Source organism: Pseudopipra pipra, chromosome 2 (assembly GCF_036250125.1).
Source record: "Pseudopipra pipra isolate bDixPip1 chromosome 2, bDixPip1.hap1, whole genome shotgun sequence".
In the NCBI taxonomy this organism is placed as follows: Eukaryota; Metazoa; Chordata; class Aves; order Passeriformes; family Pipridae; genus Pseudopipra; species Pseudopipra pipra.
Window position 1 is genome coordinate 78,795,780 of NC_087550.1, and position 24,651 is coordinate 78,820,430.

Genomic DNA, 24,651 nt, shown 5'->3' on the forward strand with positions numbered 1-24,651 from the left:
AATACAGATACAGAGTGGCTTTAATAAACTACATTAGCATCAATCAATCTTTTGCTTCACTGTTTGTGGATGGCACAGGAATTTTTTCTATAACTCCTGCTAAGTTAAAAGAACAAAAATATTTATGCTAACACTAATCAATCACTGTGACACATTTCTCATCTCACTACTATAAATATCCTAAGTTCATTTCTTTCTGATTTGTGAATTAAGCATGATCTGCAAGAAAACCACCAACTGAAAGGGCATCTAGTGGCCATTGTGTAACAAGTATTTAGTGCAGCCTACCAAGTCAAAAACCACGTGACCAATGTAAGAAAATTCTCCAAGATTTCTGCTTGAAGTCATATAGAACATCTGTCTGTCACTGAAAGAGATGGGTCTACCTTCCTTATATACATTAGCTCTAGCAACTTGATCCAACAGAAGAAATATTTATTGATTTGCAAAATTAGTATTCCAGCATGCCAAATCAACTCACCCTTTTATCACATCTAATGCAAGGAGTGCTGTGAAAGCAGAGGAGGGCTTAGACAGAAGAATAAATTGTCTCACAAGCCCTCAATAACAATTCTAGATCCACTATTCTCCTATACCGGGCTATCAAAGTTGGTCTGATATTCCACAGGAACAATGAACTGTAATCTCAAAGTTCTGTTAATAACTGATCTGAGAACAGTTTTAGGACTAGTAACTAAGCTTCCAAATTAGCCTTGGTTTGGGGCTCAAACTGTGGTCACTGGAAGGCATGAAGCCATTATTAATGTAAACAAATATAAAGCTGTAATGTCACCCAAGAAAAGAACAGCCTGATGTAGCCTGGAATTTCAGAGAATAGTCATGTTTTCTTTATTATGAGCAATTTAATGCATTTGTGAATAAATTGTGGCAGCCTCTTCACTTGATTTTCATTTGCACAGTGCTACTTGGCTTTGCAGTGTGAGATCTTCTGCTTGCACAACAGCTGGCCTTATGTCTAGGAAGAACCCTAGACCTCATATAAAAGAGAAGGCAGTATAGAATATGGGCCAGAAGAATTGTTCTCAGTGACTGTTACTTGCATGAAATCCCTTGCAATACTGAAATTAAGATTTTGTTAGTTTACCAAGGCTGCTAGCTGAAAAGCTAAAAATAACAGACCATAGGAATGTATGTGCTAAAAATAACTACTTGGCTCCTGTATTTACAAAGGATATTTTACAGACTCCTCAAACTTACGTATCCGAGTCATCAGAACTGGAGTCATCGTGGCTTTGTTCAGACTTCCATCTCTTGTGCCTATCAATGAGGTCAGTCAGATAAGAAGTTTTCTTTGAGTTTCGTAAAATGAATTTGTGTTTTAAGAGCTCTTTTGCAGTAGGTCTCTTAAAAAAAAAAGAGAAGGTTTTTTTTTAATGCATTTGAGAGTGTTAAGTGACTCATTATAAAAACGCAAAGAAATCTAGACTTCAGTCTTGATACAAATGAGATTTTAAACACATACAGTATCTAAAAAAAAATACACGTCACATATGTCACACCGTATTAGAAAAGATGAAAAGCACTTACTCATGTAATTCATATAAACCAGTCAAGTTCAGTTCTCTACTATACACTGACAAACAGATGAAACTCACAAAGCTCGGGTCCTTGTTTAAGCAGGCTTCAACAAATTCTTTGAGGGATTTACTGAAGTTTCCTTCCAGCGTTGGTGGATTGTTCTTAGGAATGAGGAACAAAACCTTCATTGGATGTAATTCTGAATGAGGTGGCTCTCCTTTTGCAAGCTCTATGGCTGTTATGCCTAATGACCAAATATCTGCCTGTAAGAAACAATGCTTTTAACATTAGGTTGGAGAAAGAGAAGAAACACTGTTGGCTTGCTATCCTAGTTTAACCCAGGCCACACAACTGCTTGCTCACACTATCCCCCAACTGGATGGGGGCAAGGGAGGTAGAGAATTTGAAGGGTGAAGGTGAGAAAACTTGTGGGTTATAAACAGTTTAACAACTGAAATAAAAGGACAATAAAAATAAACAGTAATGAAGAAGAAAATAAAGAGAAATAAAACCCAAGAAAGGCAAGTGAAGTAAACGGAAACAACTGCTCACCACCAAATGACAGATGCTCAACCAGTCCCTGAGCAGCAGACCCCACCCCACTGTCCCCCTAGTTTTATTACTCAGCATGATGTTATACACCATGGGCTATCCCTTTGGTCAGCTGTGATCAGCTGTCCCAGCTGTGTCCCCTCCCAACACCTTGTGCACCATCAGCCTGCTCACTGGTGGGGTGAAAAGCAGAAGAGGCCTTGACTCTGTGCAAGCACTGCTCAGCAACAGATAAAACATCCCTGTGTTATCAACACTATGTTGAGCACAAATGCAAAACACAGCCCCATACCAGCTACTGTGAAGAAAATTAATTCTACCCCAGTCAAAACCAACACACTTGTAAAGGTAGATTTTTAAGCTTTACTGTAAATAATTTCATAAGTAAATGGGTTCTATGTGGCTAACCACATAAAATAAACAGCATAAAACAGTTCTAATAAGCAGAGTTTTATCTATCATAGTCAAGCATACTATGTAAGTATGGGTCAAGTTTCAAATATTTACATACAGGAAAACATTATAACACGCACAAGATTTTTTCTTAATATGCATTGGCTAGTATAACCATCAGAAATGTAATACATTAGGATGTAACTTTCCTGGGGTTTAACAGTATCTTATTATGACTGTTATTCACAGACTAGAGAAATGCAGTCTTGAACAGTATTATTCAACTTTTTCAGCCTAAGTTTTGGTCCAACTAGCCTCTGAAAGTTTTCATCATCAAAATGTGTTACTCTTTTCAGTGAATGCTGCCTCCCTCAACACAAATCCTATTGCAATCTGCCTGAAGTAATGTGAAGTAACTCATTATAATTCTCTGTGTTCAGCTGAAATCACACACCCAAAAGTCAAGAGAATGGATGAATAAATCCATCAAAAAGGTGAAAGAATACCAATTAAAAATTTTTACATTTTGGTTTTTTTCTGTTTCTTTTTAAGTGAAAACAGAACAAAAACTTATTCTCAGGAAAACAAGAAAGATCTGACGTGAACTGTTTGGTTTTACTCCCAAACAGGCCATTTGGAACTTTGCTATGTTGTAAACAGTACAGATTTCATTTAACACTGCTGTCCTTACCAAGTATCCCCCAAATCCACCTGTGTCTGCCCTGTTGATATGCATAATTATCTTTGACTAACTCCTACAGGACCACGAACTAATACCTGCAATGTACACATCCATTCCACCATCACAGCTACAAGGCCTGACTCAAAACAATCTCCTCCTTCCTTGTTCAGACAATATTCTACTGTTAAGAGCTTAGTTACTTAATTTTACAAGTATGAAAAAAAAATTAGACTCAATTAGCATACCATTGAATTTATGAAATGACATTTTGTTAGCACGTTCCAGAACAGTTACTGAGCACAAAGGATTACATAAGCATATGAGCCCTGAGATTCATTTATCTTTATAACCACATTGTCAGCTAAGTTCTCCTCAAGTCTAACTGCGAGAAACTTCCCTCTAGCAGGAAAGCTTTCCTTGGTTATGAAAGAGAAACGTCACCTGGGAAGATGAGTCTTAATGTTAACTACTGAGCATTATTATTTCCAACTTATTCGGAATTTCAGTTTCTTAAGAGGAAAGTGTTAAAGCCATATAAATGGATCAATTTTCTTCTGCCAGACTTTCACTCACAGGTGGAGCATGTGTATATAACATAAGTATAAACATCAATTTACATGTGTATGAGTGCACAGATATCCACTTGCATACATACATATGTATATAAATACTTCCTTTTTTCCTCTTATAACTCTCTATTGCTAGTGACCTTCCTCCACAAAAACTAATGAAAAAGTTCACAAACTATGGCTGTACACTGAGTTCTTTGAAGTCCAAGATGGGTTTTGGAAGCCCGTTCCTGTTGAAAACTCCTCCAAATTCCTCTGGAACCATATCCTCTCCTTTCACAGATAAAAAAGGATCTCAAAACAGTAAGCAGCAATCACATGGGTCTCCAAGTTTCTAGGATGCGCTTGACTGTGTCAACGAAACTCTAGAACAAGCACGAATCAGTCCTCCAAATGGAGAGGGAGAAGCATGACCTTCAGAAGTGATGGCACTATATCAGCACTAAGTTTTACCACGTTATGATTTTTACAGTTTCAAATCTTGAGTAAAAATTCTTCTTCCAATTTCAAATAACAGTCAGCAAGTCACTGGTAACTACTATTTATTGCAGTACTGCCATGAGCCTCTCATCTAATTACAAAAATTCAGTCTGACTTTGAAGTTCTTATAAGTCAAAGAAAACAGGCTGTGTGCAAGAGAAAACCATTTTAAAATTAAATATCTATTTTTCTATTACAAGCTACCGAGTATAAAGGACAGAGAACTAGACATGGGAAAACTGAAGCAGGTAAGAAAACCTGCTTTCAGATGAAGAAAGGAATCAAAACAGGAAGAACTATTGCCAAAAACCAGAGCACTGCCAAGCTTTTATTGGAACCCCTTACACTTGGGAACTAGGAGGATTCAACAGGGCCAAGAACAAAAGGGAAACACAGCAGCTACGTAATGGAACTTGCTTGCACCACTCTGAGACAATGATATGAAGAGGACAGTCCTGCTTAAAATCTCTTAGGAATGAGCATCTTATGGAAGGAGAATGAGATTAGCTTCGGATGTCTGCGTTCTCACATATGCATAAGGCTATCCTAAAATAAACAGGCCTTCTCAAGTTTTTATTGCACAGCCAACTATTGTATGTGCAATTTAATCTGTTCTCTAAGTGCCAGAACGTGCACAGATGCATGTAAATATCTCTAGTTCGTTCAAAACGTGAGCTGTGGCTTTCCAGAGAACTCATCAAGTATCCAAGACCTTTTTATGTTCATGTGGCATTGCAGACTAAAACAACCAGAATGCAAAACGTGAGGACTCAACCATGCTTTGTGCAACTGATGATCATTCCCAGGAGCCAAACCTGATGATGACCACTCTGCTAAATCAAAATCCTGTGTACAGATAAATTGGATATTAAACAGTAAACCTGCCCTGTATGGCATATCTAAAAGAACATGGTCAGGATAGCATAGACCTATGCAGCACATTCTTCCACAGATGAATAACAGCACTTTTAAACAACACTTTCACACCCACCAAATCCATATTCTTCAACAGTGTTGCTGACTACTTTTTTCTAACAACAAGTAGAAGAATACTACCACTTTGTACATATTTGTTCTTTTCCACTTTTAAATAGCCAAAAATACTCATCAACAGGGTGGGATAAAAGGTGTATGTACTCATCAATACTGTATTATTTCTTGCCATCTTGGCTTAATAAACTAGGAAACTTAAAGTTCGGATACAAATTAGGAAATCTTTCCTCACCAACAGCTTTTAGCTGCTAGGTATCATCTAAACACACACTCATCTAGACACAAAGTTATTAGCTACATTCTGAAGACCAACCTATGTAATTCAAGTTAGAAAAGGATGGGACTTTGGCTAATACCTTGAAATACCTTACCTTTGAATCATACGCCGATTGCTTTATTACTTCAGGTGCCATCCAAAATGGTGTTCCCACAAAGGTGTTCCTCTTTATCTGTGTATCTGTTAGTTGTCCTGCTACTCCAAAATCTGCTAGTTTTACTTCTCCTTGTTCAGACAGCAATACATTAGCAGCTGGAATAAAGAAGAGGAAATAGCAGATATGAAGACATTTGACACTGTAAGGGTGTTCCCTTTTATTGCATGAGCTGTTCTAATATTCTTTCAATACAGTTAAAAAACAATTTACCTTTAATATCTCTGTGAATCTTCTTTTCTGAATGCAAGTAATCGAGTCCTTTGAGGATCTCCCTCAATATTGTAGCAATCTGGGTTTCATCAAGTGAGCCAGGTTCTAACTAGGAGATGCAAGGAATGTGTAAATACATTTTAAAAAGGGAGAAACAGAGAGAACAGAAATAACACTGTGACTATAAAAAGAAATTACTCCTTTTGTTATCCCTCAAAACCTCAGTTTGCTAACTTCACAATGTGACAGAATATTCTTTTTAAAAACACACAGTTCTAAACTAAGTGGCCTGGTGAACAACATGCAAAGAAATAATTTATCTAAAACGTTTTTTAAAAGTTTGTTAAAGGTGCCATAAGGACAGTTATTGCTTTGTGGTCAGGTCATGGATATAAACATTGCCTTTGAAAAGCATCTATATTGTAATCTGATTATTAACATTACACCGAACTTAGATATGCAACTCCACATCACCTATGTGGACCCTAGTCTCAAAGCCCAAGCAAGAAACTAAGGCATATAAGGTACTACACCAATCACACAGTCTATGACTACATACTGCATTGGATTTTGTGAAACTCTAAAACACAACTCAAGCCAGTAGACTGACAGAATATTACATATCTTAAAGTGTTAACTTTTTTCATATAAAACTCCACGTATAAATCTGCTAATTGGTAGAATCAAAGGCTCCAAGTAATTATTTTTATTAGATGAAGTGGTAGTGGTACATGATCACAGAGCTCTTTACATCTGATATAAATTCTAAAAGTGAGAATACCACTAACTCTAAACAGACAGAGGAAAGGTCACTACACTCGGAGAGGTTTCTTAACCAATAAGGGCATTTCAAGAGAGACAATGAAACTTTGTATCCAACAATTAAGATTGGAAATATTCCAGTGTTCTAGTTTACTCCACAATAGCAGTCACTGAAGCACAATAAAAAGGTTCTATCTCTAAAGCTTTACTCTGTGAGAAGGAAAGCATCTCAGACAAAAATTAGAAGTAGTACATCCCTCAGAAATCCTCATCTATTACATAGGAACAGACATAGTATTTAATTTCATATTTGCTTTATCTTTGTAGCTTTAATTATAATATTTTTTGCTTTTCCTTAGCTTTAATAATACACATGATATTACCACTCCCTGAAATCCACTTAGACATTCTCAAAGCTTTGCTCCAGCCAAAGCATCACTTCAAGACTTGGTAACATGATACATCTAACAGGGCAAAACCTCTTATGTCAGATGTCAGCTCAACTTAGTGAGGAGGAAGTTATTGAAAATAGACTAAGTCTGAGAATACTGGCACTTGTACCTCAGTCACAAACTTAAATTATACTCATAGTTGAACAACAATGTACAAAGGTGCATTAAATGTACTTTGTCTTGTGAGGCGTGATTTTCAAAACAGCCAGTGCATATTCAAGTACAGAAAACACCAAGCTAGCATGACATGTCTACACTCAGAACATGGAATCCAAGGTGCCTTGAGTATGGAAAAGTGGCAAAGTGTGCCAGTTGTCCTACCAGATTCCAGTTGAAAACCATAATGTGCATGTTATAACTAGGAAAACATGCAGCAGAACATAAATTGAAAATTAATGAATCACACAAAAGGTGCTTAATTCACACTTACATGATGATTTCAGTTCTGTGGTGCAATTTCTTCAATAATACTTTAAAATGTAACCACAGACTTTGTACTATTTCTAGGCAACAAACTTAAATAAACACATGGTTATCACACAAGTGAAATGTGTGTGATGAAAAAGCAAAAGAGAAGAAAATATGGTAACATTTGTTTTTTCATTCTGCTCCTTTATATCTATAGAAAGAGAGTAAAAATTAATTTATAAAAGCAACCCCAGTTTCTAAATGCTTTTCTGCCAGGGGAAAAAAAAAGCTATCACAACCATAAATAAACTTTCTTTATCGTATCTTTATGGGGAACATTATGAATTTGTACACAATGACAGAATTCCGTCTAACAGATGTGGAAACTAAAGGTATAAATGGGTTTGAAAATGCACAACTGCAGGAAGTTCACATTTAATATCCCCTCCTGTCTTCTGGATGCCACCAGCAGAATCCCTTCAGACTAGCCTTTTTCCTTTCACTCTTTCCTCAAGCAAAATTAGTTGCCCCATTTGACAACTGCAAACTATGCTACAGATACATTCTGCCTCTATTAGTATAACAATTTTCACATTCTTAAAACATCCATTGTTATTTCTCCTTTTAAAATCCAGAATAAATATAAGATGGTGTGTGATTTGGGAGGGGGTTTGGGTGTTGGTTTTTTCAAGAGCTAAAGTGAATGACAGCATCCTGTTACAGAAAACACACTCTGCACTGAACCTTGAGAATTCTAATTCAGAACTGGGTCCATCCCAGGTGCAGAATGAAGAACTTTGCTCTTGCTAAATTTCATACGGTTCATGACTGCCCAGCCCTCCGGTCTATCCAAGGCTCTCTGTAAGGCCTTTCTACTCTCACTGGAGTCCACAGCTTCTCCTACTTCTTTGTAATATTTTTACAGCCTAAACTGTATTTCTGTCTATTTAGGCTTCAGTAAGACTTCAAACAGGGAATCTTTTGTATGATTGTTTGGAGAAGCGGGTGGTGGGGACGATACCTTAAAATGTATTCACTAAGAAGGGTTGTGGTGGCAGAATTAAGAGACAGAAAAAACTATTTTCAGTCACGAGTGCTCTCTGGCTGACTGAAGATTAGCACTCTAAGATGTTTATATCCTGCTTCCAATATTATGTTGCTTAGTTCCCCCTTCCATTTATATAAATAATCAGTCGTGCCTCATGGAAAATAACATTTTTCTGGCATTGACAAATACTTTTCTCCTTTACTGAAAGGAAACATTGCCCCAGCCATATGACCTTTTATAATTTCCAGAGTTATAAGATAGGAAAATAATTATGTGAGGTAAAGTAACGAAAACCCATGCATTATTTACTTACAAGATCAAGGGCAGAGCCTCCACCCAGATATTCCATTATTATCCATAATTTTGTATCCTGCAAAACAAAAAAAAAAAACCAATAAAAACATATATAAGTTTAAAAAAAAGTAGTAAATTAATGGGACTTGTTCCATTCTTTTTGCTTTTTGCATCTGTAGTTTTGAAACACCACTAACATTTAGCTGTTTCTCAAAAATATCTTTGGATTGTTTACTCAAGAGTGCATGCATCTCCATGCATGTGTTTTCAATTTAACTCTGTTCCTCTAAATTAACAAGAAGAAAGGTACCTCCCATTTACCAATGTGTAGGAACACAGAAGCTCATTGCTTCCAAGTAACTGATGTATACTTCACGTCACACCCAAACTCACTTCATGGTACCTCTTTTGTACTGATACTAATACTACTAAAATATAGACAGTATCCAGAGAAGAAGAAACTTCTCTTCAATCTCTACCAAAGAGTCAAGTAGCAAAAGGAAACCTCCTGCCTTTATGCTGACTAGAACCATCCAAGCATTCTGAGCATATTAACTCCCAAAAGCCACCCAAAATAAAAGCTAAAAACAACATCAAGCTACTATATTTCCAAAGGAAAGCTTGGTACATATTACAGTTCTGTTCAACACAAGATACACAATACAGTATGCTAAGACAGAGACTGGACCCAATCATTTCTTTCTACTCTTTGCAGCATCCTATTCCCAAATACACTAAGAGAAGCAGTTCACCTTTTACTTGCAGTACCAGCCTTGATATACATAGAGGCCACAGATCTACCAAAAACATATTCAAATGAACTTGCTGCATGGAACATACTGGGTTTTGGTGTAGTTTTTATGATAATCAGGTTATATTAAGCTTTGTTAGTTTTAACTCTGTGGTATGTACCAAACTTTCACAAGACTTCTAGCACAAAAAAATAGATGTCTGTCAGAGCAAGGAGCACACAAATAGCAACAATATTCATTTACTTTATCCTACAGAATAAAACTTCATGTAAAAGTAACAGCTCACAGCCAAGGCAGCTTAGAGTCTGAATATTCATCTATAAAGATGGATTAAAATTTTTAGAAAAGTGATAAATGTATTACAGAGCGTAACTTCTAAATCCCCTGGGGGATTAAAATTTTAGCCCTTAGGACTCACTAACACTTTTTAGTCCTTATTATATCTGTAGTTCCACTGCATCTGTCCCCTCTCTCATCTCAGAATGCACCTTTTTCCTACCTCCAGTTATATATATTGTATTATTTCTAGGTAAGACTCTGGATTGCGTTCCTTCATTATCCACTGTTTTTAACATACAGATTCAGCTAAAGTTAGATACCTTTCTTCAGGAATCAACTCATGTTATTTAACAAACAGTCTTGTTAAAAACATTTTAAAAGAGCCGGAACACATTTTTTAGGAAGAGTCACTAAAAAATATAATCTATCTCAGTATCTACATCTTGATGCTTACTTTCTGCAGACACCATGGATATTTCAAGAACTGTAACTCATCTTGAGACAGTCCCCTGCAGTACTGAAATACTTATTTTGCTGCTAAGAGTTTTTCAGATTTTACCTGTCCCTTCAAGGCTCCAGGTCCTAACAGTTTCAACAAGAATGCTTCTGAGAAGTGTCTTATAGTAAGTAACTTCATCTTCAAAAATCTTACTAAATTTGAACAAAATTTTATATATATTTTTTGCTTCAGTCTGATAAAATGTCTTTTAGAGCTGCATGAAATTTCCTGAATATTCAAACTTCATGACTGCAAAATTTACATTTAATTTTAATAATAACTTAAAAACCAACATGTCAACTGTACCACTACCTTTTAGTTCACTGGAAATGCCTGGATGGGAAAGAACAAGGTAGAACAAATAAAATCCGTCACCCTCTCAAAAAAAGGCAAAAACCCCCCCAACAAAATACCAAAAACAAACAGAAGAAAGAAAGAAAAACAAACATCCACAACACCACCTCAGCTAGAGATCAACAAGAGATGCATCTTCCCTTTTCTATTACCTCAATTACCTCATGATTTTAATGAGCTAACAACTTGAAATAAAATACAGTTTCCCAAAAGAGAAACTCCCCATAACACTAGCTACTAAATTCCCCAGCTGAAAATTAGAAATTAGAGGCAGAAAATAACAAACAAAAATATTTAAGGATATAATTTTAATTACATAGTTACAAAACTATATAATACAATTACACAACTAAAAGTTGTATTATTCACAGTCTTTTTAAAATCATCATTTATCCTTTCAATTCTTTTTCTAGTTTGCTTAGTCTTTGCTCCTGAAACTTTCATCATCAGCTGCTTCAGGCCACATGTCTAAATTTACAGTACAAAAGCTGTGGATCCAGTACACTCAGTAATTCTACATTTGAAGACAAGTGAAGTATGGAAATGTAGTTAAGAAACACACACAACTGCATCTGTATCCCAGTGTGCAGCTAAGTAATAGCAATCTATTACAATCATGCCATCTTTTTATCTGTAGTCTTAGACTGAAAGTCATTTTTAGTTTCCTATGGTTCCTCCATGCCACAGAAATATTACTCAATTTTATTGATATTTGGGGGTTTTTTTCAGTTTTCATCATTCATATGAAGATTCTGAACAGATGTCATTACTATGGTAGCAAACCTTACTATCACCTTTCACTAATTCTTGCTGGATTTTTTGGTTTTTCAGCTTTCTTATTTAAAATCTGCATACCAAAAGACACAAGTAAATCATTTTGGTGAGACAGTAGTAACAAATTTTTTAATATATATTTCATCATAGAGACAACAACCTAAATATACTGACTTTATGCCTGTGGTGGGTTGGATGCGAGGTATCCTCCAGAACCACTCTGTCATTCCCTTTCTCAGCTTGGACACAGGAGAGAGAATATAGCAAAAGCCTCATGGGGTGAGGTAAGGACAGGGAGAGATCATTCACCAGTTAACCTCATGGGCAAAGCAGACTTAATTTGGGGAAGTTAGTTTAATTTATTACCAGTCAAATCAGAGTAGTATAATGACAAATCTTAAAACCCAAATCTTAACCCTTTCCCCTGCCCCCTTCTTCCTGAGTTTTCACTTCACTCACAATTTTCTCTACCTCTTCACCCCCAGAGGCACAGGGGGACAGGAAATGATCATTGTGATCATTTCATCACACATTGTCTCTGCTGCTCCTTCCTCCTCAGAGGGCGGACTCCTCACAATCTTCCCCTGCTCCAGTGGAGTCTCTCCCACAGGAGACAGTCCTCTACAAACTTTTCCAGCTTGAGTTCTTCTCATGTGCTGCAGCTCTTCACAGACTGCTCCTGCATGGGTCCCTTCCATGGGGTGCAGTCCTTCAGGAACAGGTTGCTCCAATGTGGGTCCCCCACAGGATCACAAGTCCTGCCAGCAAACCTGCTCCAGTGCATGCTCATCTCTCCACAGGGCCACGGGTCCTGCCAGGAGCCTGCTCCAGTGTGAGCTTCCCACAGGGTCCCAGCCTCCTTTGGGCACATCCACCTGCTCTGGCATGGGGTTCTCCATGGGCTGCAGGTGGATTTCTGCTCCCTCATGGACTGCCATGGGCTGTAGGGGGACAACCTGCCTCACCATGATCTTCCCCGTGGGCTGCAGCGGTATCTCTGCTCCAGCACTTGGAACACCTCCTCCTCCTCCCTTTTTCACTGACTTTGGGGTCTGCAGGGCTGTTGCTCCCACTTATTCTCACTCCTCTCTCCAGCTGCAGTTGTGAAGTTTTTTCCCCCTTCTTAAATCTGTTTCTCCAAGGTGCTGCCACAGTCACTGATGGGCTTGGCCTTAACCAGCGACGGGTCTGTCTTGGAGCTGGCTGGCACTGACTCTATCGGACACGGGGAAAGCTTCTGGCAGCTTCTCACAGAAGCCACCCTTGTGGGTCCCGTGCTACCAAAACCTTGCCATGTAAACCCAATATAATGCCTTGTAACAACAGCACAAGGCAAGTAGAGCGCTACTATCAATTGACTTTGGCATCACCACAGCAACAGGCCTCCTTCTTTCCTTCTTTTCTCAGTATCTCTGGCATGCTTCACATTCCATAACACCTACTGTCACTTTCCTTTTTAAAGCTGCCCAAATTCTTTTTTTGCCTGAACTTTTCACTTTCTTCTGTATATATTTCCCACTTTTGCTCTCAAAAAGAACACCAAAAGCACTAAATTTTTCTTCCATACCCTAGATTAGTAATTATTTATTACACATAATCACTTATATTTTGAAGAAGATACTACATTTATATACTGACACCAGCAACATTCAGTGCTCCATTTTAAGATCTGAAATAAGACCAGTTTTCTTCTTTTAAGCATCAGCCACAACATAGCACTGAATTTTCTTCCAAATACAGTGAAGCCAGGTGAGTCATCAATCCAAATTTAGAATTATTATTTCTCTATAAGCTTAGACGAGCACATTAATGAGGGCACGTGGAACATTGCCTTTTTCACAGTAAGAAAAAGTGGTTTTCCTCTGATGCCATGAAACTGAGATAACTAACAGCTTTGGAATCTAAAAGAAGTTCTGTTACAAAAAGACAGTTTCTGTAAATCCCTTCCAAACTGTGGTTGCTCTTCTGGAGGTCTGACTTCTGATTTTAACTCTGGAACCACCCAAAAAACCTTACAATAGCAGCTTTATCTCTAATGAAGTTTCCTCAATTATATCATGAAAGTATTTGCAAAATAAGCACAGCTACAGCAGGTAAAGAATTTCTAATATGTAAAAATCAAAGACTATACGCTGAAAAAAAAGGCCATGCACAAAAAAACCCCTCCATCTATAGAGTCTCAAAGGCACATTTTAACCAAAATCAGACAAGTATAGAAGACGTACAGAAACAAATAATCAAGATCAAAATGTTTGTTTATAAGTCCTTATGAAGTTAAAAAAAAATCTGAATAAACATTGAGAGATACTTTTTATTTCTTTTTCTTCTACATGAAGAACATACACATTTTTTAAGACTGTGATATTATACAGGAGAGACTGACCTAAAGCAATCAAGTTAAGTATGTATTGATGAAAATATTTCTAAATCACCTTTCTTTAGTGAAGAAGTGATTGCAGAGGAAACCATAACACTGAGTCACAAAAGAGAAGGACCAGAAGGACTTGGAAGTAAGCACACTGAGTGATCTGTGCAATTTGAAAATATCAGTACGACAGTGAGCTTATGTTTGTTTCTAATTACTCCCCACCTATTGTGAGAAAGAGAATTTCCCATCTTAAATCCATTGTGAGAAAAGGTGTTTCTCACCTTAAATTTATGGTACACAATTATCAGAACAGAGGGCATTTATAAACATGCATAAAAAGCTTGCTTAGTTACGGAGATAAGCCATGTCCAAATTCCACTTAGAATCTATATTTACAAGCATTTTAACTTACATGAACAAGCTATAAATTATGTATTTGATTGAAATAACACAACAGATTTGCTAATCAAAATAAGAACTAGCATAAGTTGATCTATGTACTAAAAGTTTTACTATCACTGGATTAGTAGAAAAACCTGGAGTATTGAAAAAGAGAAACAGAATACCTTGGACAGAACCTCAAAGTACTCTGAAAAGAACAAACTAGTTCCAAAACTGAAATGTATTGCATAACATGATGTGTGATACTTTGTTTAATAAACATCTCAGTTATGTCAAAGTAATAAGGGCAAGGAACAGAGTCTTATATTTCAATACTGGCATAAATTTAGTATCAATTCATAATTCTCCAGCATAAGAAACCAGATCAAAAGAACCCTGAGATACGCAATGCATACAACAGTGTAACCTCTATAAATTGCATTCCTGCTACAGGTTGGTACCACTACTCGTGGAGATTTTTCTCTGTTCGTTTCATATATAAAGACATGAAGAAGTTCGACAACTTTAGCTACCAGAAGCTTCTTAAATACTTGCATACTGATTCTTAGATGCCTGACTTCAAAAACATGATGCATAGATCATGAAACTTGTCTGCCATATCTACTTTAAGTCACCCTGCCAACTCATTCCCTCTATCTTTGACAGAAGGATTTTTTTCAGGATTTATTCACCCTTGTGCTTTTAACCACGCATCTGAAGCCCCTGCTGTTCGACAAAGCCACCAGGTGGCAGAACCACGTAATGGCAAAGATGCTTTCATCCACCCCACACTTCCCAGAAAAGAAGGGCCAGCTCCAAAATAAGCCGTGCAATCCACTGAAGACAGAAGCACAAAACCATCTGTTTAAAATGCATCTGAAAACCTTCATCACCCCAACACCCTTCATAAAAAGGGGAAGGAATGATTAACCAAAGAGAAGCACACCTTAAGGAATACAATCACCCATATATCCAAATTCTTCAGAATACCTTCCTCTTCTCCAACATCAAGCTCAGCTTCAGGCACCATCTTATTCATTCACCATCTCCTTCCAACACCAAGAAACAACAGTAAACCTGTCTTATTATCCAGGACAAAGAAGAGGCACACCCTGGCATTTGAGCTCTCATTATTTATTAACGCACATGGACATTGGTGAGACTATATGCAGATACAGATCAATCAGAAAAAAATTAAGTTTTGTATGATGCCATAAATGATGCATTCAGGCAGTGACAGGAAATGGCATTTACATATTTGTGGTTCCTGCTCCCAAACCTTCCCACAACACTACTAAAGGTCATCAACTGTATCAAATCTGAAAACATGTATCAATAAGTATCAAGACCTCCAAAATATTTTAAATGTCTTTTCCCTGGAGCTTATCCTATCATAACAAATAATACATACACAAGAAAGTAATTATTTTAGGCTTAAGAGAGAAGACACCTATGAGTTGATGCATTACCATTAGATCCTTGAAATTAATCAGGATTTGCAAACTTTCCAATAGTTGACTGTTCAATTTCTAGACTTAGAGATTAGTATTAGAACAGATACCAACTGGCAAAATCGAGTTCTTTAACAGTACAAGGTGACTACTACTGTTATTCAGTAAATGTATGGTTTGGCCAAGGAATACATACAGATCTACCTCAAGGCCTCAATTCTTGTCATTTTCCTGACTAGTTATAAATATTGCCTATATATATTACTGGTTCAATTTAAATCTAACCAGAACAAGACCCCATATGTTAACGGCACAGAATGAATAGCATATCACTATCTGCTCCCATTCCACTCTTTCCAGCACACAGTCCTTGTACAGAGAAGGTAAACAAGGAACCCCTGAACTTCAACCAGCCTACCCAGATGTCAGGTGGATTGCTCAATGCCATATAATAACTCTTTTGACAGACAGTAAGGATGTGACAAAGGATAGAATCACTGACAGCAGAAGTAATTTATTTACGTTAAGTTTCTCCAAAAAGACACTCCAATTTAAACACTATGGGTACCCAATTCTGTTACCCTAAGTAGTAAATCAAGCCCTTTCCACTGCAAATGGACAAACTGATCCTATCACTCCAAAACTAGGGTCCTGTGACTGTTTAACAGCTATCAAGAAAGGCTACAATGTTTTGGAGTTGTCTTCACAGAAGACAAAGTCAGAAAAAAAAAATCTTTCGGTGCTAATTCATACCACCTTTCTAAGACAGTATAGCTTGTTCTTGAAGGCAATCCCAGCAAGTACTATAATTTTTTCTCCATATCTGAAAGAACAGAAAATTTTCCAGCCTCATTAACAATGAATAAGAATAACAGCATTCCAATACTTCCTAGGAAGCATATTGAGTTCCACAGTGCACCTAATCCTTCACTTGAACTTTTCTTTGACAATCTATTCATCTGCTAATGTTCTTCCACCTAGTTCCTCCTACAACTACAATGCAAAATTATGTAGACTGGTGTATCATCTTAGAAAGGAGAAAGCTATTTGCTTATGTCATTACAGATTTCATTAAGTAAAACCAAACTGTATTATTTTTCTAAAGACACTTGTTTCAAAGCACCTGGAAGTCAGATGGCATGGAGAGACAACTGTTGATTTCAAAGAACAAGAGGAACTATCTTATGAGATAACAACATTACAAGTACCTAGGTTTCTTTAGCCACCGAAGACATCCTCTGGATAAACTGCCCTCTCCCTCCCCCTCCCCATCCTGTCACAACAGTCCATGTTGTAGAGCAGAGTCTTCAAGTACTGTCCCATTTTCTTTAAAAAGCGCAAAAGTACTGAAACACCAACAGATGCAATGAATTAGCCGTCTTTAACCTTGTAAATTAATATCCTGCTTTGGGGTTTTTGAAGTATAAGAGGAGCAGAAGCAGATGTTATAAAATACAGATTAGGATAAACTATTCATCAAGAAAGTATGACTAAAAGTCTAGCCATGCTGAAGTAGATAATCTTGTATACTACTAGAGAAAAAAGTCAAAACTGATTTTGCTTCCTAAATGAATGACTGAGTTCTACTATCAATTTGAAAGGCTCCAAAGAGAAAGAATGTTGCTTTGAGCATCGGTTCCCTCCAGGAAAAATTGATGAAGCAATAAGTAGATTTACCTTTAAAAGGAATTCTTTAAGTATTTCATGAATTGCAGACACTCCAAATAATATAACGCTTCCTGCCTATAGCTAGCTCTCTCATTTTACCAGAATGTCCATTAGCAGATACTTTATTTTAGACTAGAAAGCAGCCTAGCAATTCTCAGCCCTGTTTCTACTCTTCCTTGCTGAATTTCTAGACAAGAAGGCATAAGACCAAATTTATTTAGAAATACCCACAATGAAAAACACACACACACACACCCAAAAAACAAACAAACAAACAAACAAAACCAAAAAAACTCAAACAAAACCACTTTCGCTGACACTAAAAGGCAGCTCAAGTAAAAGAAATAAAAGGTGACTTTGTTTCCTTCTCATCTGCTCACAGGGGAGGGCAACCCATTAATAAAGAAAACTACATTTTAAAAGCTACATTTGTAATATAGCTTGTCTTAAAGGAAGAGAATGAACCTGGTAATATTTACACAAGTTTCAGTGCACTGCTGTTCATTTTTGGCACATTCAGTAATTCCTTGCAGAGATAAAGAAGTGTTAGAATAATTCCCAGAAGAAGATTTGCAGTTTTTTGAAAGTTTCTTTCTTTAAATTTGAATATTTGTTTTGCCTCTGAACACCAGAAGATGCAGTATAGAAATAAGACATTGGGAAAAATTATATATTGGGGAAAAAATCCAAATTCCTAGAGTTAAACAATAAATGAAGTGTAAAAGATTACAAAAGAAAATTTTCCAGTGAAATTAAGGAAACTGACTACTGCAAAAGAGTCATAGACTCATTTGGGGAATAAAGAAACCAAACAAAGAAACAAACAAAAAACCAACCCCCAACATATAAAAACCAACAACCAGGCTTTTGAACAGAGTCAAGCAAAACTGAAGCTAATTTAATCTATCAACATAGCCAGCACCTGTAAACATTTTAAATCTGGATGATCTGAAAGTTATTCATAATATCCATAGGCAAATCTCTTCCAAAGATATATAAGTGTAAAATTAGGCACTGTATTATTTTAGAGGACAACCCATTTCTTTACTACCTCAATATATTTAAGTTACAATCTACAGAACCTTTGTATTTATGTGGTGGAGCCCAGCAAGAATGGCTAGATGTCAGATATTAAAAGTGCCTTACATAGTCAGAAATCTCTTAAGTTTAAAGAAGGCAAACTAATAGCTAAATAATATATTCCCATCAGTAGTGATAAAAACAAGGTAAAACTTTACAAGGCTTACTAACAGATGAAGCTTAAATGGTCTGAGTGCCAACTATACAACTATGCTGTCCAAATCCACATCCTTAGAAAAAAAAATAGTATCTATTCAGTAAACATATAACTCATATTCACTAATGGCCTACTACATGTCCAAATATTCCCATTAAAAGAAGAAAAAAGAAAAAACCCAACTCAACAAAAAACCCAAGTAAGTTCTTCCTCATAATTCCACTCATATTCTTAGTGGGCTTCATATAACACTGGAGTAAGAAAGTGAAAAGAAAGATCTAGAGCTGAGATCCAGAATTAGATGGAGAAGAGGTGAAAACCACCCCTGAAAAGTCCACTTTTAGTAAAAAAATTAAAATAAATTTATAAAAGCTACCTACCATAGGAATTTTGTGTTTAAATTTCTGATGTCAAAGTAAACTTCTGTTTATTTTAAATTGCTTTTTCTATCAAATTACTATTCCATAGGTATTTGGAAGACAAACTCTGCTGCATCTAGGTAGCATCCCTAACGAGGAAAAAAATTTTCTAAGGACACATTTTCCCCCAGGAAAATGAAAAGAGATAATTCATTTCTATAGAACTTTTCTGTAATAATGCTCAATAGAAATTCAAACACAAAAATATTTCGGTGGAAATCATCTGGACATAAAGGAATCATTCAGAAATCTATTTTAAAAGTTTTTAAAATCATGTGGAGTGAGCAGGGTTTGGTTTTGGTTGGTTTTTTTTGGTTTTGGTTTCTTTTCTTTCCCCCCCTCTGACTTTAACCTGAAGGATGATGAACTAAAAAAAGCTCAAGTTTGAACCTCATCCAAAACATGAAAATAAAAATGTAAGGGAAGGAGGGGAGCACATGTCTGTATACAAACTCAAGAGGTTTAAAATGTCTTTTTCCCTTCCACTGCGGACACATTCTTAAGCAAGTGGACAAGGATGACTGACAGCAATGGACATCTCTGTGAATCTTAAGGGGGCTGCAAGCAGCTGATAAGGCCCCATAGAGTTCTGAAAAAATTTTCACGAAGGAGCCATGAATTATGGTAATGCTGTAGTAAAGAATATTACCACGCTGGGGTGCAGGACTGGTAAGTATTTTGTCTGGGGATCATTTCTGAGGCGCTTACCTCCTTTGAAGTGTCTTGGCGTCAGGATGAATGCTAGCTGTCCTCGGGCTGCCATCCCTTTGAGGGGAGATACAGATGAGCCCAAAGGTTCTCTTCTAAACACAAGTCCTTACTGCAAGCTGGCCAAAAGGTCCCTGCAATCAAAGAAATCATTGTGGTTTTGCATGTGGCGCATTTATGTCCTTTAATCAAGGTTTGTCAGCCATCTAACATGTTCAACCACAAAGGAAAAAATAAAGGCATCTGCCAGGTAGCCAAGGCAGAACAGAAACTAAGGAAAGAGAAGAACTGTTCATTCAAGTTTGGACACTATGAACTCCATGAAAAACATAGGTAACATGATTTTTCAGACTAAGCAGGACCGTCTCAGTATACAGTATTTAATACATGTATATATGTATAAAGAAGCTGTTTGCCTTTGGAATCATTTTCCAATACTCTGAAACTCCTGCCTTCATGAGATCTCAAGAAAAAAATATCACATTTTCATTTCTAGAGATACATTCTAGTCAATGTATTCTACAATTTAATGCAGCAGACACTCGTCAACAATTACCTCTTGCAATTATCACAGCAGTATACAATTAATCCTTAAATGCACCATTTTTACCACAAGCTATTTTGTAACCGAGCTTGCAGAACCACTTGCTAGGAATAAAAACAACAATGAATGTTCTGTCATGGTACTGACAAAAGATTCCTTCTGCAGAGCATTTAGCAGACTTTTGTGTTTGCATGCCAACATGCTAAAGCCACAAGCTCCATGTTTTCCCTTGTGTGAGTCATCTCTAACAGTGTCCATATTCACGGCTTCTTTGGCACATTTCCTGGGCACATGCCCTTCCACCACAGAAATGATTCCTTATAGCCCAGCTGTCACAAGCCTAGGCATGTCATATTAAGCACATGATTTCCCAGAGCTGCAAACTATTGGGCGATCTGGGTTTATAACTCTTCTAACAAAGTATATTACAATAAAAGCAAATAGACATGTATTTCTGGTATTGGCTGCAAAACCAGCCCCTAGCTAGTAAACACAAGAAACTCACACAACAACAGGGAAATAGTACACATTTCACTTCATAAAGGAGTGGGTAACCACTTCTTCAGAACACTAAATGTACACAAGTCCATATTCTTTCTCTTCCCACCTGCCTACAGCCATTTTCTGTTTTCTTACTTCATAAAACACTGGTGGGAGAGTGAAAAAATCCGGTCCCTTACAACCCTTATCCTTTTAACAGTTACATTTTTGATTACTCAGTGGGGCTGACAGTAGTCATCCTTCCATTCCCATCCCTGTCCACCAGGCAAATAACTACTTCATAACCACATCTACTGAACCATTGCCTTATGGGGGAAAAAGCTAACTGCAATCTGTGGCAGATTTCCCAGGAAGTCCATTTATAGAGGTAGACAAAGATTAATCAGTGACTTATGTGGTTTTATGAGAATCCCAACATTCCATCAACTCACCTCTTATGAATAGTCACTGAGAAGGCAAGAAATACAAGAAATGTAACCCATAATCAAAGCTCCCTATGGAACTGAATTTTACTGATTGATACATCAAATGATTATTAATGAACTGTACCAGGTCACAAAATGGGAAATTAGAAGCAAAAGCAAATCATGAAATCGGAAGGAAAGTAAATCAGCATTAGTTCACAGAATTCTTTATTTCAGATAAATTGCACCACATCTAAAGCAGAACTACCAAATGAACTTTGCATCCAGTGAATACTGAGATTAGTAATTTCCCCCCCCCAAAAAATGTCACCTTTTTCACTGGAGTAGTTCACCTCAATAGTGCTCAGCACATTTATGAGTTACTCCCTTCTCTATACCAGAAACAAACTTCCAATAGCAAATACAATGCACAAGAATCCCTTCCCTTCCATTGTCCAAAAATACAATTGCTTTAATGCTTACATCTGTTCCTGTTTACCCATTACATCAAATTAAATTCAAAATGAAAGGTACAACTCAAATTTACTTCTTAGCAGAAGTATCAGTTCACCCATCAGTTTAATCCTTTTTCTACCACTTACCACAACTTCCAAGATCTTTTGCACCCCTGCTCTGCAGCCTGTAAAGCTTTAATCCTTTTTCCCCACCCTTTTTGCATTCACAATGCTATTAAATTCCACTACTCCCTTTACAGAACACTCATAGGCCAATCATTCTTCCAAACTTTTACTACTAATGAACTTGTACAAATCAACCCTAGAATATCTCAGGATTTTTAACTCAGACTTCTGTTAATCTCATCATTTCAGTCCCTGCAAAACACATAATTTTTCTGTAAAATTCTTACTATTTTCCACTTTTTCTCTTTACAACTCTTACCCTGACCTCTAATTATAGGTAAAAAATAAAAACACTTTCTATTCACATAACTCATTTCCATTCCACCTTCCTCCTCTCTGCTCTTCTTTCTTACAAGTTGCAGTTTCAAGGAACTGTTGAAGAAAGCAGAGAGGGAGAAAACCTCAGCACCTCCAAATGATTATTTTTATCCTAACTGTTACACAAGAGCTTAAAATTTAATGGTATAATGAAAACTAGACCAAAAGAACCTTAAGAATTTGTTTGAAAACACTGGCTTCTGAATACAAGAACCACAATGTTTTAGAACTAACACAGTCCATAAACCTGTACACTGTGAAATTTCCCTTTTGAAGTTCAGTATTTTTGAGTCTAACCAACTTTTTCAGAATAACAGTTCCTGAAAGTCCTACATTTAATCATTTTAAAATGCCTACTAACATGCTCTTCAACACACCATAATATTCTCTTATGTACGTAAAGAATGTGATTCTTCTGCTTTTATACAACTGTCTCCATACAGAGATTTAGAATAATTAATTTGGCCCAAAGAACTATAAATGCCAAAGAATACCTAAGTAAAAGAAAGGTAACTGAGCAATACAAACTACCTCATGTTCACATTTAAGATATGACACAAACACCGTAACTATATAACTACATAAGAGCAACAGATTATGATAGGGGTAGGTAAAGAAGTTTTCAATCAAAATGGCAAATGTTTTAGAGGTTCATGAGAACAACAGATCAACAGACTGGCAGCCATTTGATGGTGCAGTAAAATCACATTTTAGCTGAAAAGCCTTGTGCCGGGAAGTCTATTTGGAAAACAAAATGGAGAACCAGCCCACAAAACTAATGCACCTAAACCTGAGCACAAACACATACACACGTTCTCTTTTTTCAGCAGTACTGTTGGCTAATCAAAGAAGCTTCATGAACAGTGTGTGCTCCCTTAAAAACATAGACCAGTCTGCACCGTCAGTATATAATCCTCCCACCCTTAAAAAAAAAAATTAAAACAATAAAAATACAAATAAAAAAATGTGATTAGTCCCTGGCCTACTCAGTGAGCTGAACCATTTCACTGAAAGTTCAAATAGGCCCTGTGGCCAGTTGCAAGGTAGAGTTGGATTTCCCTTTTGCAGCAGCAGCAGAAAGCTTGCACCTAGATGCCATACTAATACTCCCTTTTCAGATATCTCAGGCCTGCAGCAACGAGTGTAGCAGCTAACACACAAGATACAGAAGGACATTTGACATAAACAAGATCACATACTATTAGAAAGCAATGCTATGTCCTCCTGATCTGTATGGCCAAACTAAACAGAAGATCTCATGTTACAGCTACTCTAGAAGCAAGATATGGTCCTTTTTTCTCCCCCCAGTTTTTACGCCAACTGACTCCACCACTTTTTTAATTATTTTTTTGCACCAGAACTAGCAATTCCGAAGCCAGGGGTCAGAGCTGGCTCACCTGTTAGTGTTTGGGGTTTGGTCTTTTCAAGAGCCAGGTTATTTTTGGAAGGAACAGAAGACATTGAGGAAGCTTGATTTCCAGGTGAACCAAGTCATTATGCAGTCAACAGATCCCACACAAGTAAAATGGCAGGAATATGAAAGCAGGGTGGGGAACGAGATACTGTTGCTACCTATTTTTCATACCTGTTAGATCTGCCTAAAGACAGATACCAAGATGTGAAATTATGCACAGAGTATTTCATACCATATAGAAGTCAGCAATCAGAGCAGTATAGAGGCAGCTTTTAAGGCCATCACAAGTAGCACAACACAAACATATTACTTTCAAGAACTGATATTTTACATTAAGTTTTCTAAATTTGGATTTAAAACAAGATCAGAATGACATGATACAGTTAAGTATTCAAACATTATACAAACATAATTAGTACAAACTCTCCATTTTCTTTGAGACATACTAGTGATGCTTCCCAACCTTGATACACTTGTACAGTAAGAATTATTTAGCCATAAAAGACTAAAAGCACAGAACTGATTAACAGTGATTAACTGATTAACTGATGAACAGGAAAATTCTTGAAGCCACCTTTGTTTAGTAGATAGATTTTTCAACAGACATGGAAAAATAGGGCAATATGATGCAGAATTCAGAAAATGATAATAAACCATTGGACTGCTAAAGGAAAGTAGTGGAATGACAAGTTTCTAGAGTCACAATTCAAAACAGTATCTTTAAATAAAGATAATGCAAACAAGGGACTTTTTTCTCAGTAGGAGCACAGCAAATGACTACAGGGAGAGACAGAAGTAGTAAAGACTACAGGCCACAAAGATTCAGACTTGCAAGGTAACAATTAGAAATAAGAAGGGACCAAACTACCTTAAATATGAAAATAGGGCCTCACAACAAGATCATGCATGCTAGAAATAGAGTTTATGGATTCTTTGGCATCCTTTTATCTTAGTCTTATTATGGCCATTAGGAGCTGTATCAGTTAAAACTCATTCTTTCAACCAGTAGACTGACTAGATCTGAGAGCCTATCAGAACCATCACACAATCCTTCTTGCTACCTCCTTCTGGGCTGTCCAGCCAGATGTCACATCCACATTTATTACAGACAAATGAAGGCAAC

General features: G+C 36.9%; 1 protein-coding gene across 3 annotated transcripts in view; it reads right to left on the reverse strand.

Moving 5' to 3' along the window:
• Positions 1–24,651, reverse strand: part of STK24 (serine/threonine kinase 24) — a 54,127-nt gene that overhangs the window by 7,470 nt on the left and 22,006 nt on the right. For 2 of the 3 annotated variants that reach the window (XM_064646066.1, XM_064646068.1), the window contains 5 exons: positions 8,836–8,892; positions 5,853–5,961; positions 5,580–5,737; positions 1,617–1,802; positions 1,219–1,364 (listed from right to left, as the gene is read on the reverse strand). In XM_064646066.1, the coding sequence (XP_064502136.1) occupies positions 1,219–1,364; positions 1,617–1,802; positions 5,580–5,737; positions 5,853–5,961; positions 8,836–8,892 (656 nt within the window). Of the gene's footprint in view, positions 1–1,218; positions 1,365–1,616; positions 1,803–5,579; positions 5,738–5,852; positions 5,962–8,835; positions 8,893–19,706; positions 19,841–24,651 lie in introns of all 3 variants that reach the window. The other variant, XM_064646067.1, reaches the window with a different exon arrangement.